Source organism: Fukomys damarensis, unplaced genomic scaffold (genome assembly GCF_012274545.1).
Source record: "Fukomys damarensis isolate Sample0158 unplaced genomic scaffold, DMR_v1.0_HiC HiC_scaffold_12, whole genome shotgun sequence".
In the NCBI taxonomy this organism is placed as follows: Eukaryota; Metazoa; Chordata; class Mammalia; order Rodentia; family Bathyergidae; genus Fukomys; species Fukomys damarensis.
The window spans coordinates 44,469,351-44,486,613 of record NW_022900924.1 but is presented as its reverse complement, the minus strand read 5'-3'; the positions used below and the strand labels follow the sequence as shown (position 1 = coordinate 44,486,613).

The following is a 17,263-nucleotide window of genomic DNA, read 5'->3' as shown; positions in this document are numbered from 1 at the left end:
AAATGAGAGTAAGGAAAGCAGGGTCAAAAGCTGGTTTGGGGACAGGGACGTTGGGGGTAGCAGGGGAAGTGAAGTGAGAGGGAGAATGGGGAGAAGAGCTTTCTGCTTTTGAACCTCAAGCTAAGCTACCCTGAAGGAAGCTGTGTGTCCAGGGACAGAAAGCCACACCAAAGCACCAGCTCCTGGAACTCAGGATTCTTGGCATGACTTGCTAATGCTACTCTGGGCACTGTCACCTCCTAGAGGCCACTGCATGTGTGCCATGGGCCCATCAGATGCCCCAGCTCCATCTTTCTTGTCCGGGAGTATGAACAATGAGAGGATCTGGCCACCAGGAAATGTTAAACGCTGAGGGAAACTCATCACTAACTCAATCCACACTCCTGAAGTATTCGCTTAGACACTCTAAGGTGCTGTGAGAGGTACAAGGAATAACCAGCTACCCCCTTCCTCAAAGCACTCAGAGTCCAGTGGAACCACAAGCTTTGCAGATCTGAGATGCTGTCACATATGCACTCTGATCCCCATGACAACCTCAGCTCCCGGGAGGCAAACACACTGGTCCAGCCTCCAACTTCCAGGTAGGAAAGGAGATGCCCAGAATGACCCTGCTGCCAAAGTCACACAGCTAATAAGGACACAGTCAGGACTTGACATTGGTCCTGGATTTCTGGTCCTATGTCCCTTCCAATATAAACAACTCTACTCAACAGTGACCAGCAAAGGAGGGGAATATTTGCAATTTCTAAGATGGAAGTACTGATAGGACCTTGGGTTGGTTTTCCTGTCAAGACAGTATTCCAAAAGATCAGAAGTCCATCCCATACTAGCTGCAGCCTCAGATGACACCACTTGATCCTACACTCTGCTTACATCTCTTATAGGTTTTCTCTGTGGCTCCACTCTCCCCACAGCACCCAGATTGCTCCACTACACAGAACAGATACTTGAACCAGAAGCCTGAGTATTTCTCCTCCCTCCTCTTTCCTCCTTGGAGACCTGCTAGTGGTTTCCTTCCACCACCCACTTCCCCAGTAGCAGATGGGACAGGAAAAGCCTAGCAAATGCCACCTGACTGCTCCACTATCACTACATCAATGCCAAGCCCAAGAACCCAACTGAACAGATGCCAGAAGCAAAACATGAAGCCATGTGTGATGGCTAAAATGGACTGTCAACTTAATTGGCTTTGGGATCCACCTAGAAGTGGGAGAGAGCACTTCTGGGTGTGTCTGAATGGGTCATGGAGGCATGACCTTGGGGTCTATACATGGTCCTCACCCTTTCCTCTGGCACTGTTCCAATGCTCTGCTTCCCAGCTGCCACGAACTCAGCAGCTTTGCTCCACCGTGCTGCTCCTCCTTTGGAGCCTGCCAACCAATGGACTGAATTCCCTGAAGCCCTGAGCTAAACTAAACCTCTCATCCTTAAATTGTGGAAATTGTGTTCCAGCAACAAGAACCTAACTTATACAGAAAATTGGTACTGGGAGTGGGGTCACTGCTGTGGCTGTACCTGACCATGTGGTTTGGAACTAGTTTGCAGAAAGAGTCTGGAAAGATTTGGAGATGCCAGCTAGAAAAGCCTTAGAATGGTGTGGGTGATTCTGGTCAGAGCTCAGAAGACCAAAATGCTGACAGGAATGTAGACAGTAAAGGCCAGGCTCAGGAGGTTTCAATTTGGAACAAAGACCTCATGGACAGTTAGACTAGAGGCCATGTGTGTTACATTCTGTCAAAAACAATCTGTCTGCAGTTTACCCATTCCTGAGATTTTGCAGGAGACTGAGATTATGGGCAATAGGCTAATCCATTTGGTGAAGGAAGTCTCAAGCTTGAATTTCAAACTTCAGGCTGTGGTATGGGTACTGGTGGCTGCTTTTATCCAGATTTATAGTGAGAATCTGGGGCAAAAAGGACAGCAGAAAACTCGGAAAGACTTAAATTTGGGCCCAAAAGGAATAAGTTGAAAAGGTAGGGCCTTTGAAGGTAGGGCCTGATGAAGAGATTAGCACCATTAAAAAGAAACTAAGTAGTTTATACAGGGACAAGGCAAAAATGCTTTGAGGACATCTCAGAAATCAGCAGGACCCCAATCATGGTCAAGAGTGCAAAGGATAAACCTTTTATCTGAGAAGACAGCCACCCCCTGGACCCCTGGTCAGTAAGGATTGCCTTGGGGAATGTTTGCCTAGATTTGTTTTACTTTGCTCATCCATCTGGACACTCAGAGGCTGGTGGTGGTGACAAACCTTGGCATCATCAGTGTGATACTGATTTTATTGCCATGCACAATACAAGAGTTGTGGGATCAGGAAGGCATCCAGCCAGATTTCAAAGAAAGGCCTAGAAGGCCAGGCAAGGAATCCTTGAGAAAGCATTGTGTGAAGTTGTGGAAATGAAGGCAAAGGTGCAGTGGAGACCCAAGAAGTCAGAGGTGCCAGGACCATCTGCCAAGGAAAGCTACTGACAGCAAGCAGAGCAGCCCAATAGAGAGGCCACAGACTGCAACCAGCAAGGCCACAGGGTGGGGTCACCCAAGCCCTTTGGAACGCACATCTCACCACCCCATGCCATGGATGCTGGACATGAACAGGTTTGTCCCACTGGATTGTGGTCTTGCTTTGGTTCAGTTCTTTTCTATATCCCCATTTCTTCCTTTTGGAATGGGAATATTTAGCCCATGCCATTATACCTCTGGATTATGTAACTTGTTTTTTATATTTAGATGGTGGCCCTGCCAACAGGAGAAAGGACAAGTGTGGACAATGCCTGAGAAGTTCTCAAACAGGTGGGCTCCATTCTATGGTTTACCTTCAACTTTGCCCTTGATTCCACCAGGCTACTAATGTCACCTACACTTTCAGAGCCTTCAGTCATCATATTCCAAACTTGCAATGGCCATAAACTGTTTCTCTCCACTTTCAGTTCTGCTTTTGATTTATATTTCTCTTATATTTCCTATTTCCTATATGTCTTATTTCTCATATATTTCTCTTTAATCTATAGTTCTCTTAGTTCACATTTGCTTTTGTCCTTAGTTCTTCTTCAAGTTCCAGAACACTATTAAACTTAGAAAAACTTGTATCCTGTGTTGGTTCTCATCATTCACTAAAACTTGTTTTATGTTAACTCTTTAAAAAAGCCTTTTGAAAGTTTCTTGACATTTCTAAGACACTGTTTTCCTTCATCCCTTTTCTGGCTGTTTTTTTCTTTGACTTTGGCCTTTTCTTTTTTGTGGCCTCTCAGCCTGAGATAAGGAGTCCAGTCTATTTCCCAACACAAATATCAAATGATGTCTCTCACCTCCTGCACCCCTCTCTTGGCTGTCTCTTACCCCTGTGACGTCCCTGGCAGGTTTACCTCATCTTTCACAACACCTCTTGCTGTACCTCTATAGTCATTTGCCAAATAAACAATTTCCATCTCTCTCCTTGGCTTCAAAATATCCAGTGGCTCCTCAGTGCCCTTGGTTACAGCCCAAATTCCTCAGCAAGGTTTAGGGTCATCTGCAGTAGTGGCTCTGCATCCCCTCCCCTGGGGACTGGACAGAAATGAACCCGGCATCCCCAATCCCTGCCCTACCAGCCTCCCCTCTGTGTCTTTTGTCCTTGCTCTTCCCACCTCTCGACTCCCTTTCCCAGCCCCCATCTGCCTGGTGAACTCCTATGCACTCTTCCACCTTCCCATTCAGCCCTCCCATACCCTCCATATTCACCAGACTCTTCCTGTTCCCCATTCCACATGGGAGTCCACTGATTCTATTGGACTCCTCCCTCCCCCGGGTCTGTCTCCATATCTCCAAGATGGGGTATTCCTGAGGCCAGAGGCAGGGCTCCATGCCAGCCCATCAACACAGGTTAGCTGGACTGAAGAAACTGCCCTTTGGGCAAATCACTGAGCCTATCTGAGCTTCCATCTCTTCCTGGGTAAAACATGAATAGCAATACAAACTCCTACAGCGGCCATTAGGGCTATCTCAGGGTTGGCAAGCTGCTCTTGTTCCTAAACCTGAACATCTTCCCCTCTCCTCCCAGAGCAGCCATCACTCATGAGTCAGTCTTTTTCCAGGAATGTCATTACACCCCCCTGGCCCTCACTGGGAGCTGGAATGAAACAAGAAACTGGAAGCTGAAAAGAGGCTCTTATAGAAGTGGAGCCTTTGTGCTCATCAAAAAGGGAGAGAAAGAATATGCGTGTGCCCACTCACACACAGGGGAGGGCCTGCTGTAGCCACAGCCAAGCCAGGGAGGTAAAGAGGTGGAAGCAGCCAGCCTGTTCCCCCTGGCCCCAGATCACCCCAAAGCTTCACAGGCAACAATTGCAACCCATCAGCATTAATAGATTTCTGAGGACAAACTGTACTCAATATATTTGTTCCAAGAGCTGCACTGTGAAGCCTGTGCCCGTGAATATTTCATGTAATAAATCCTCTCAAAGATCAATGAATTGTATTCCATGGAAAACACTCGTGCAGCAAGAAGCAAATCACAGACACTTGCAAATATGAATCCAAAATGCCCAGTCCTCCCAAAGATGAAAACAGGGTTGCCTACTGTGACCTGCCTGGGAACAGCACCCATCTGGTACCCTGTGGAGCCCCCGGCCCAGACCGGGGTCTGGTGCCTGGCTTGGGGCACAAAACAAGACTGAAGAGAAAAACAGGCAACATCGGGAGAAAACAGCCCACCTGTGTACTGTGCCCTTCTCCCTGTCAAGCCCCCAGCCTCAGGAGCTGCAGCTCCAGCCTCAGGACCATATAAACTGGGAAGAGAGGAAGACAGACTGGCACCTGCTCTGAAGGCAACTGGCCAATGACAGGATGCAAGGCAATGGTTTGTGCCAACTGGAGCATGGGCTTTTTAGGGGTTGATGCAGACAAAAAGTCAAATCACTATGTGCAACATTTACTAATTTGTTAATATGTACATATTTAAAATTTAAGAGTCCTATTAATTATAAAGCACTTTTTCTCACACCCAGCCTACAAAATAATGTTTTCCTGAAACCCTTCGTGTGCATCAACAGTACCACCTCTGTCACCCCACCTCAGGCTGAGTCACCAGGCCCCCGCCTTGAGGGACACAGCCCCTGGCACACTCTGGGGGTGCTGGTATTGGAACAGTCCCCCCACTTTCACAGCATCACCTGTGTTCATCTCAACAAGGCAGCTGGTTTTTGTGGTCAGCTTATAATCATGTGTCTGGAGTCACCTACTGCTCTTCCTTTTACTAGTGATCTTTAAAAGGTTTGTTTATAACAACATTTCACACTCATAGTTCTGAGTGCAGCCACCCACCAGGAATAATGGCTAAATCTGTATTCAATTTCTTTGCCTCCTTTTATTTTTAATTAGTGCTGTCAAGGGAGTTTTAGAAGCATCTAAACTCAGTAATGGCTAGGATTTTCTTTTAGGCTAAGGTGTCTCAAACAGTACTTTATTGTCCAAAAGAAAGCACGTAATAGAGACAGCACCATGTAACATAAGGACTTTAGAAAGACACGGCCCAACTGGAAAGGAGTTTTCAAATGAGGGAGGAAGGAAGAGGGCAGGGGAAGCTCACCTCGTATTCCACCATGCACAGCAACTCTCGACACCTCCAACGCTGCAGGCAGAGCGACCAGCCACGGCAGAGTTTGGTGCCAGGCCGAAACAAGGCACCTCTGCCAGCCCGGCCCAGCAAGGCCACAGCTCCTGGGCACATTCACTGAGGCCTAAAGCAATGCCAAGCCCTTTGGTGAGCAATGCCCATTTACCACTGGGACTCGGCTCATGGCCACGCGCCTGGGGCCAGGAGGGCAGTAGTCAGGGCGGGTGCTGGGCACAAGACCATACCAGGTTCCCAGGAAAGCCCGAGACCTGCGGCAGTGCCCCGAGGCTGGAGGCTGGGCTGGCAGGAGACCATCCCAGAAGGGCTGCAGGAAGGGAAGGTGATAGCACAAAGCCCAGGGAGAACAACCCAAATCCAAGTTTCCTGGTGCACCTGGCTGAGTATCAGGCCCTTCTCCTCCTGCCGGAACAGCAAAAAGATCCTGGCTTGATGTGATGGGAAGGTTCTGTGACAACATCTGGACCCCACCAGGAAGCTGCCAGCAGCAACAGAAATGCCCACTGGGAGGCAGCAGTGGTAGAATCGGGGTCACTAGAGGTTTAAGAGGCAGAGTGGCCCGTTACTAAAATCACAGCCCTGAGTTCACTGCTAGGATACACCTAGATGCCAGGCAACCCAGGCAGAAATACTCCTGTGCCATAGCTCATCCACAAAATGGGAAAGAGGGCTGGGGATGCAGCTCAGTGGTGGAGCACTTGCTTAGTGTACCGAGGCCTTGGGTTCAATTTACTCCACCACAGGAAAAAAAAAAGAATACTGGTGACTGTCTCGTGAGCTTTCATGAGCAACGTAGCAGGCACTCAATAAAGGACAGTGGACGTCATTACAGTTAGAATGCCTAGGGCCGGGGATCTAGCTCAGTGGTGCCACTGCCTGCCTCACATGCACAAAGTCCCAAGTTCGATCCCCAGTACCAGGAAAACAAAAAGAATGACTCATCCACACAAGGATACCTAGTAAAAGACTCGCCGCCATGCAAGTCCCTCAAATGACTCCCCTTGGCATCAAACTCTCATCTCACCATTCTTGCCACTTTCCGAAGCAGTTCTGGAGTCCTCTCTCACGTGTACCTTTACAAAGTGTGATCAAAAACCCAGTAAATGCTGCTGCCCGGCACCATCCGACAGAAAGGCAGGCTGTGTCCTCATCCACCTAGTCACCAGAGCTGGCACTGTGTGTCTTCTGGCTTCCCCAAAGCCAAATGACCATGAAAGGTGAACATTTTGAATCAATTCAGGACGTCGAGGCAGACCCAACAGTGCGACTGAAGAGGACTTCTAGAACCGCTTCCAAAAGTGTCAAGAATGGTGGGATCCATGTTTGAAACGAGGGGGACTCATGGCAATGTGTCCTTCACTGCAGTAAGTTTTTACTGGAAGTCACTGCATTTTTAGAGAACGTATGGTAGATCTGAGGAAAGAAGACACTCTGTTAAGACACACCAGCAGTAATCAAAGCTCCAGGCTCCTTGATGCTCTGTGGACAGAAGGCAGGCCTGGGCCTTCCCCTGCTGTGCTCAGCCGCACCCTGGTCCCAGCTCTGCTGGGGCCACCCAGGCCCAAAAGAAGGCTCCTCCCACACCCCTCATGTGTAGCAGGAAGGACCTATTTGCAGATGGTGCTGGCAAAGTTACTAAGCAACCCCAACCATAGGTAGATCAGCCCTCCGGAGTTGAAGAGGCTGTTGCACGTCAGAAAAAGTCACTAAGTAGGGACACCTGCCCCACAATGGCCCACAGCATCTCCCCCATGCCAGAACCCTGCTCTCGGTCTTCCCCAGCCAGGAAGGACATGGAGGAGCAGGCAGGTCTTGCCTGGTAGCCAGCAATGATGTGTTCCCGAAGAGGAGCAAAGGCAGGTCCTCCACTGTCCTCCTGGCCACACTGCACTCTCAGAACAGATGGAGGAATAAGCAGGACTGAATGGCTTGTTCTGGGGGACCCAGAGCAGGCTGCTGAGGTCCTACTCCACCCTGAAAGGTTGGTCAGCACAAACACGCTGCTCATCTGAGTAGTCTTCATAACCAATTCCAACAGGAGTTGAAGGGAAAATAATTTTGGGGAGGGGGAGCTTACTTCCATGTGAGAAAGAAAAATCTGCTAACAAACTGGTATCCTTCAACCCCACAAATGTGCCAAACACTATACATACACCTCAGGGCCTTTGTACCTGCTGTCCCTTCAGTTCAGTGCACGCTCTCTGTAATCTTCCCAAGCCCGGATCCTCAGCTACTCAGTCATCCACAGAAAGTCACCCCCTTCTAAGATCTTCCCCCACCAAAAAAATGGCCACCACCCCCTACCAAAAACACACATGCATACCACACACCCCACATACACTGTCTGCTCTGGCTGGTGCCTTACCAGGCTCGGCTTCTCCATAAGGCTTAGTAACATCTGACATGTCAAATTCTTAAATGTTACATCATTTACTGTCCACCTCTCCCCAGCTCCTCCTCTCCAGACTCAGGCACCATAAGGCACCATCTGTCTCCCTCACAGCTGCATGTCTGACTCTCTGCACAGTGGCACACTCCGAGGACGCACGGCAAAGGCTCACCTGCTGCAGGTAGGAAGGAGACCCAAAGATCCAGGGAGGAGGGACGGCGAGGCCCTGCAGGACTGTTCTGGGGAAGATGGGAACTCAGCAGCTCCTGCCTGCCCCAGGGTTCCTCTCCCTGGCCTGCCCTAACAGAGAGAGATTCCTCCGCTATGGACCAACTCTAAACCCAGGCCTCCGCCTTTGTTCCTTTGGGCAGAATGTCTGGCAGATGCAGGTACAGTGTCTCACGGTGTCAGCAGGAGCTGTCGCCTAATAAATGTACCCAGCCTGCCAGCTGTGTCAGAATAAATATACCTTATTAAGTTGCATGCCCACAATCATGTCAAAGGTGTTTCCTTAAATGAAGTTTTTAGAACTACAGAGAAATAGGTTGATGACTAGGTTGCCAGAGGGGTAGAACAGGCCTCTCAATCTCTCTTTTTAATCCCTAAAAGGGTCATAAAGTCACTGCCCCTTAGCAGTGCTGTATTCTGACCCCTCCTTGTAACCCTAATTTACTTTGAAAACAATAATCTCTCAGGATAAATGAAAAAAAGTTCTGAATTTGTTAGTTTTAAATTGAAAAGGTAAAAAATAATAATAATTGGGCTGTGGATTTAGCTCAGTGGTTCCAGTGCCTGCCTCATAAGCACAAGGTCCCGAGTTCAATCCCTGGTACCAAATAATAATAATAATAATAATTATTATTATTATTATTATTATTATTCTTGATGTGAAGTTTTTACAAGTAAAAAAGGAAGCAAGGCATGGTGGCCTATGCCCATAATCTCAGCCACTCAGGAGGCTGAGGCAGGAAGATCACGAGTTTAAACCAGCCTGTACAACTTCGCAAAACCTTTACTCAAAAATTTTAAAAAGACAGACAGATGAAAAAAAAGCGGGAGGAGAACAGCTGCAGATGTAGCTCAGTGGTAGAGCACCTGCTTGGCATGAGCAAGGCCCTGTGTTCAATGCCCAGTACCACAAAGCAAGAAAGAAAAAGAGGCTCAAGTTGAGCCATCCTAACGAGACGGAGGCAAGCAAGGCTGGTCTGCCCTGATGGAGGGGAGGTGCAGAGGGTGACACGGTTCCCCTGTGCACCCCGCCATTCTTCACTGTGTCTTACGTTCTTGCCTGTAGTGAGGGACTGAATGGCTCAGATAAACCCCTTCCCTCTCTCCGACCCTCCATTCTGTAGACTCAGGGCCTCTATCAGACCAATCAGCACCAGTCCCGAGGAAGACGAGACCCTCTAGACAGTAGGACAGAGACCTCATGCTAGGGGACTGGATTCCAGGCCCCACCCCACCCATTCTTACCTCCAACCTCCTCACCCCAAGGGTAAGGGGTGTCTGGCAAGCAGATCACAGCAAGATGCCTAGGAGAACAAGGTTGGCCTGACGCACAGGCGTGCTGCCCTGCCAACCATGGGTCACCAGGCTGCCAGGTGCACCTCAGGCTGACCTCCAGGGACAACAGCACAGCGCCTGATGGAGCCGTGACACTAGAGGATGTGGGGTCAGAGAAAAGCAGCAGAAGAGCCTGGGGACAGAGGGAGTGAGCCTCAGGCTAGTTATGAACGACCATAAGTGACTCTAAGGGAAACAGGGCATCCTGCGTTCGCTCCTGGACACAGCATATGCTCGTGGCCAGCTAACAGGGACAGCAAGAACGTGTCACATGCCATACCAGATATTCCTCACACAGCTGAGGATCCCACAGGCAACATCTGTAATTTCTTTCACACAGCCCATCTCACTTCTGATGGCCACCTGGCCAGGTGTCGCTGGGTCCCCGGCCGGGCCAGGGCCAGGAGGCCACCATCAGTGTCAGCTCGCCTCTCCACACCTGCTGCTCTGTTCCTACCTCCCGACGCACATGCCCAGAGCCATTCCCTATCTTTTTCAGCACTTTGAAAGAATACTTTTATTAATGAATTTGTTTTTAAACAAATAATACTTGCATAATGAGTACAAGTATCCCTTCCATCCCCTTCTATAAATCATGAGGTTTTGCTTTTTGTCATTAAGTACTAAATTTCCCTGATAATGGAAACCACTTTTCTTCACAATAATGCTTCCCACCCCACCTCCACAAAGAGGATGAGAAAAGACATGTGCTAGCAGGGAGTCCACACAGGCAAGCCAGGGGCAGAGGTGCACTTAATGGCCTGATGTAGAAACCTGTGGCAGAGGCCATCACTCCAGCACCAAGAAGGTAGCTGCGAGGGCACCCCTGGACCCCCATAACTCCCCTCCCCCCCACGTATTCTCAGATCTCCTGCTTGTGCCAGTCTTTGGACCCACTCTGCAGAGGCAGAGGTTGTCATAAAGGGTATTTTTCTGAGTTCCCAACTTGGAACATCTTTAAAGAAAGGGCGTGGGAAACCTGTAGTAGAACGATGTGGAGTTCAACTGTTCAGAAGGTTGGGGAACTCAATCTGGGCCTTGCAGCCTGAGGTCAGTCTGCGTCATGGGGTTCAGCCATCAGCTAACTGAGAGCAGGGGTCTTGTGTCCTAGCTCTGTCTGAGCCATTAAATGGTAAATATATTATAATGAAAAGTTTGTTCACTGCAGACATGTTCGGGACAGCTTCTTGATTTCAATTTAATTCAAATGGTTTAAGGGTGATAGACTAGTGACTACCACAGGTGGTCAGTGTCCAAGTTGTGCTTGATCATAATGCGTTGCTGATGGTATCAGTTGGGATAAAGGATTGTGGTTGATTTGAGGAGCTGTTTTCTCTGATGTTATGAAGATGAGAATGTCTGTGGGTCGTTAGAGACCCAGGAGCTAGGGCGCAACTATATCAGGAAGATTTGGGTGATAACCAGAGATTAAACCAAGGACAGCCTGACAACAAAAATAAAAATGAGAAAACATTTAAGCAAGACACAAAGACAGACTTCCAGTTCACCAATGGCAAACAGTAGGGCAAATGAGGATGGAAAGGCCAATAGTAAACCACCAGGACACCTTGAACTCAAAGCACGGGAAGTAACAAAAGAGATCAATCAGGCTCTAGAAAAATTCAAAACAGAAATAATTTCCCAGATAACCATAGAGATGGTGATCAAAATGAAAGTGGTGATTCAAGACTCTAGAGCAGAAACTGACAAAAAAATAGATGAGCTCAGGACCACGATAGAAGCCATGAAGGCCCAGCATAAGAAAGAAATGGAAAAAATAAACGCCCAACATAGGAAAGAAATGGAATCCATAAAACAGATTCAAACAGATATCCAGGAGATTAAACACTCCATCGAAAGTGTAGGCAACAGAATAAAAGAATGTGAAGACAGACTCTCAGATATAGAAGATAAGATTGCAGTCAGTGACTGGGAAAAGAGAGGTCTCTTAAAAACAGTAGGGGATCATGAGAAATCAATCCTACAACTCCTAGATGATGCAAAGAAGAATAACATAAGACTGATAGGAATCCATGAAGTAGCAGGAGAAAATACAAATGACTTTAAAAAGCTATTCACAGAATTAATGACAGAAAACTTCCCAAACAGAGGGGAAGAATTTAACATTCAGATAAGTGAGGCATATAGGACCCCAACTAGCCACAATCAAAAAAAATCTACACCTAGACATATAATAATCAAGATCCCAGAAATCCAACAGAAGAACAAAACACTACAAGCAGTAAAAGAAAAGAAACAAATCACATGCAAAGGAAAGCCCATCAGAATCACAGACTTTTCAACACAAACCTTGGGGCAAGGAGAGCCTGGAGTAAGATATTTCAAGGACTAAACGAGAACAACCTCCAACCTAGACTGATGTATCCTGCAAAACTCTCTTTAAAAATGGATGGGGAAATAAGATACTTCCATGACAAAGAACACCTGAGAAACTACATGACTACCAAACCAGCACTACAAGCAATTCTAAACAAGATCCTAGAAAAAGACAATGAAAGCCGGGCGTGGTGGTGCATGCCTGTAATCCCAGCACTCAGGAGGCTGAGGCAGGAAGATCCCTGTGAGTTCAAAACCAGCCTGGGCTATACAGTGAGTTCCAGGTCATTCTCAACTACATAGTGAGACCCTGTCTCAAAAAAACAAAAAAAAAAAAAAAGAAAAAGACAATGAAGGCAATAACACCATGAGGCCCAACAGAGCAAATCAAATAGGCAAGGCAAAAACTTAAAAGGAGAAGGTGAAAAAGTAAAAAGAGTCAACAAAAGGCCAATAACATGACAATAATAAATCAGTACATATCAGTTATAACCATCAACGTCAATGGCCTCAACTCACCAATCAAGAGAAATACACTGGCAGAATGGAATGAGAAGCAAAATCCAACAATATGTTGTATACAAGAAATACACCCAGTGCAAAAAGAAGCCCATAGACTGAAAGTGAAAGGATGGAAAACAATTCTCCATGTGACAGGAGCACAGAAAAAAGCAGGGGTTGCAATCTTATTTGCAGACAAAGCAAATTTCAAACCAAAACTGATTCTATTATTGATGTAGGATGGTACTATATCATACCTCTGTGAATGTAAAATATCTTGTACCTGCTTTATGATACGTAGTAGTGACCGTGCTTTATCCGAGCTATTTTTAATGATTAAGATGCTAAAAAAAAAAAAAAAAAAAGGTGCCAGGTACCACAACAGCAACAGAACTTTGCTGTTTTCTGGATATTATTCTTTTCTTTGTTTTTTTGTTTTTGTTTTTTCAATGGAATGTGCTGAATGTCTATAATTTTGTTCAGATGACTGGAGAACCTGGAAAGGCTGTTGCTGCTATTGATGTATAACATACTGCTATTATTGGTCTTTTTATAAAATATAAATATATATACATATAAAATTTGAATTTTTGGAAACTAACTGTGCTGTCAACTTTGGAAAAAGTTAGCCCAATTTACAGTGTTGAGTTGGCATTGCACAGAAATTGACAGCCATATTGGTCTAGAAATGTTAATTTTTTAATTTTAATTTTAATTTTAATTTTATTTTTTTTTCCATTTGTACAGGGTAACACACTGTATTAAATACGTAAGGTCATATCTACGTGGGTTTGATTAAAGAAACTAATAAAGTATTCTCTAAATGAAAAAAAAAGAATACGATAAGACTACAAGAGCAAGAAGCAATATAAATATGTTCAGGCAGGGACCATTTTCATCTTCAGAATTAAGGATTATTTTAATCTTACATCATTGCCTTTTCTCTTTCACTTTCCTTTTTAGTTTAATTTTAGGATTCCCTATTTTTAATGTTCATACAGCGATTTCTTTAACTGAAATACCGAATAGTTTCTTTGGTGTGAAAAACTGTAATAGTACCCAGGATCCTAATAAGATAATTAATAATGTGAAATAGGAAGTAAAGGGCTAAAGGTGTAGGGAAAGTGGGAAGGGTGGGGGAAAGGTAATAAGGGAGAGGAAAAAAATATGAGAAACTGAAAAAATGGAAATAAAGTGTTTGTAAATGGGGAGGGGAGGAGGGGGTGAAGGGAGGGCAGGGACAAGGGGAAAAAATGAGAATCAAAACCTATCATGTAAAGGTACAGGATTCCAATAATGAATGTGACTGTATTGTATACCTAGATTGTACCAATAAACTCAATAAAAAGAAAAAAAAAAGAAACCTGTGGCCGAGCTGCTGGATCCACTGCTCAGCAACCCGGGAGGTGAGGGCCTGCAGGCTCTTCATCCCCACATCCCTCAAAGACCTGTGACCTCCAAAGAACAAGGCAGTTCTATACGTCACAGCCAAACAGAGGCCAGTGGCCTCACCCAGGGTCCCGCCCTCTCTCTGGCCCAGCCTCCCGTACAAGCCTGGCTGCCTAAAACCTGGGCTCACCTCAGTCACCCCAGGCCCCCATCTCCTTGGCTGCTCGCAGGGCTGGGGATCCATGTAGCGGATCGGGCCCCCAGAGCACCCCACTGAGCCCCAATCAGAGCGAACAGCTCAAACCTTTTAATTCTTACAGATTTATTTTGATGGGTAAAACACTAAAAAAAATTTGTGAAAACATTTTGGAAGCTTTGATTTCAGACATTACCTACGGAGAGGCTAAAGAGAAGGGAAAAGAAAGAGGCAAGCCAGTTTAAAAGACATACTAAGTGGGTAATAACACTGCAGCTGGGTCTAGGACATTGGCAAAAAGCTCAGAGGAAGCATTTAAATGACCTGACTTGGGAGACACTGCTTGTGGTCCATCATTTCCTTTTGCAGGTGCGACGTGTTTAAAATGCCAGGCACAGCCTGGGCAGCCGCTGTGTTCCAGTGACTGAGTTCCCTGCCTTCCCCACACTCCCCGAGGTCACACAGCTGACGTCAGCCCGGGACCACCTGACTGCGTACCTCACGCCCCTTCTCGAACCCTCCCTCTGCCCTCAGAGGGCGCACGTGCTGGGCAGTGTCCGGGGTGCGCCCCCTCTCTCAGCAGCGCCCCACAGGCCCGTGGCTTCCACAGGCATGCAGCAGGAGATGGGCACACTTAAACATATGAAACAAAGTATGTCGGGTGTCGCCACAGACACGTGAGCTCCCCAGTACACCCGCGCCCTGCGTGCAGAGACAGCCGGGGCTGGACTGGTGAGGACACCTGTCTCGGGCACCTTAATGGACAGCTGTAGCCCAGACTGAGCCAGGCCTCACGGTGTCGGCTCGCACGTCTTCCCGCCGGCAGGTATGGCGTGCGCTCCCCCGAGGCAAACATGCTCTCTACGGCCACCCGCTGCCACACATCTCAAGCCCGTGTTTGCACAAACGCCAGCGTAGACAAACTCATCACCCCACCCAAAACATCCCTTGTCCTGGCGGGTCCAGAAGGCAGGCTGCTCACCACCTCTCCGTCTTCTACCTACTCAAGCCACCATCCCCTGCGCCCGGGCCACGAAGATGACCTGTAAGGGCCGTCCCCTTCATGCTGTCCTTCTTCTGTGGCTCTCCTCTTCTCACTAAATCAGCTTCCCTCTGAGGTTAGCTGAGCACTTGCCCCTGGCACCGCTGCCCACGATGCCCAAACCCACCGGCACCACACCTCACGCCTGCCACCTGAGCAGCTCCTTCACCCTGCGCTGCGTGCCACTTCCCATCCAACTGACCCTGGCAACCGGCCGTTCTCCTGCCGAACTCTTGTCTCATGCGTCCCCCTGCTAGCAGACTGTATAACTTATTCATCCGCTTTTCACGGAATGAAACCTAACCCTTTTGAGCCCCTACTTCACTCCTCCCGGGCAGCAGCAGAGACAGCTTTCAAAAAGGAAACAGCTCCTTAAACCTCTTCCTGCAGAAAGTAAGTGCGACGCGGCAGGGACTTTCACTGGCCCTGTCTCTTCTGCTGCTGCTGCTATTCCCAGAAAACAGTAAACACCGGCTGAATGTGGTTTCAGACAGCAGCAACCCTGGGTGGAGGGACAGGGCAGGGCGCTCCTGAACTCTGGCTTTACTGAGGACCAGCTGTGCCCCCCATCTTCTATCAGCATTAATTAGCCGTCAGCCCTGGCGTCTGACTGAGGACAGTGCCTCCGCTATAGGAAAGGACAGCAGCTTTGTGCCTCGGAGGGAACAGGGAGGTCAAGAGGAGCACAGGGCCCTGTAGTCCCCAAGACAGGTTCCCAGCCCCTCCTGCTGGCCTCCGAGACCAGCCTAGCACCTTGTGGCCAGGAGGTAGAGACCACAGACTGACTGCAAAATTTAAGCAGGTGATCTGAGCAATGTCTGATCTGAGAAAAGGTCACAGAGCCACTGACTCATCCCTTGCGGTTCAGACAGGGAAAGGGGCCCTGCAGTGCAGGTTGCATCTGAGTCCTGCGGGGTGGGGAGAGTCAGCCCTGAGCCAGCCCGCCTTCTCCTCAGCCGGCACTCAACCAGGTGCCCTCCTCACTGGCCTGCCCCAGAGGCTCTGTAAACTCTGGGGGAGTCTGGCCCAGGTCTCTACAGACAGCCCGGAGCAGCAGGAAGGGGCGGCAGGTCTGCCCTCAAAACCTCCCTCCTAGCTGTTCCCACAGCTGCCCTGTGGCACCTGCATCCAGTCTAAAGACAGCAGGACCCCATCAGGGAAGGACATCTGTGAGGGCAGCGTGGGAGGGGCTGTGGTACCAGGGCAGCTCACTGGTTCCCGCAATGCTGGGATCCTACAGCCCAGGCAGCTTCCACCCTCCAGGCGTGCAATGCACGGCTGATCTGGCAATCTGCGTATGCAGGTGTGTGCTTGGGTGTTCACCCCAGCAATGTCTGGGGGACAGGAAACAGAACTTCCCTCTATGTCTCAGGGGGAAAGCGGGTAAATCGGCGTCTGCCCGAAATGAACACAGCTCAGCAGTTAAATGACCCCACAAGACGTGCACGCATCAGCAGGGATAAATCTCAGACCGTCCCGTGGAGTGACAGGAATGTCAAAGGGGCGTATAACACAAGAGCATTTACACAACTGCCTAAAGCACACAAAGCAAGAATGGACATGTACGTTTTTTGCACACAGATGCATGAGGTAAAAGTGAAAGTATAAAACAAGTACATTTCACAAAAGCCACCAACTTCTCCTGTGGGACAGTGAACAGCTTGGGGAGGCAAGGAGAGGTGGGGTGGGATTTATCTATAGTATTTCTTTAAGCAAAGAATCTGAAGCAAATACAAAGCAAAATGTGAGCACCTATTGACCTACCTATAACAGAGGTGTCTTATACTCTTTTACTGAATTTTGCTATTTGGATTTTTTTCACAATTTAAATTTTTAATGCATAAAAAACAAAGCGCTACATAAGAGGACAGAGTGCAGGGCTGTGAATGGAAGTAGATTAGCAGGCAAAACCCTCTGCAACGATTTAAGAGAGCAGGCTGAAGAGAACTGCACAGGCCTGCATTTTCCCATGTGAGTCCTGATCTGTGAGTTCAGGACCATATGGGGCTGTGAAGGGCTTCTAGGAACAATTCAAAAGTAAAAAAAAATCACACACAGACATTCTCTGTGGCATTACTTGTACTGCAAAAAACAAACAAACCTAAAACACAGAAAAGTTTATAAAAAAAAAAAAAGCATGACAGGGACTGGAGATGTAGCTCAGCATTAGGACACTTCCCTATCATGTGCAAGGCCCTGAGTTCGACTCCCAAACCACTACCAAAAGAAGGAGAGGGG

At 47.8% G+C, this 17,263-nt stretch overlaps 1 protein-coding gene across 2 annotated transcripts in view; it reads right to left on the bottom strand.

Annotated features, from left to right (window-relative positions):
* Positions 1 to 13,841, bottom strand: part of Xxylt1 (xyloside xylosyltransferase 1) — a 127,755-nt gene extending 113,914 nt beyond the window's left edge. The window contains exon 1 of one of the 2 annotated variants that reach the window (XM_019207499.1): positions 13,763 to 13,841. Coding sequence is in view for 1 of the 2 variants with exons in the window: in XM_010624552.2 (XP_010622854.2) it covers positions 5,564 to 5,578 (15 nt within the window). In the remaining variant the exon portion in view is untranslated. Of the gene's footprint in view, positions 1 to 5,563; positions 5,617 to 13,762 lie in introns of those variants that run through there. The other variant, XM_010624552.2, reaches the window with a different exon arrangement.
* Positions 13,842 to 17,263: the final 3,422 nt, after the last annotated feature.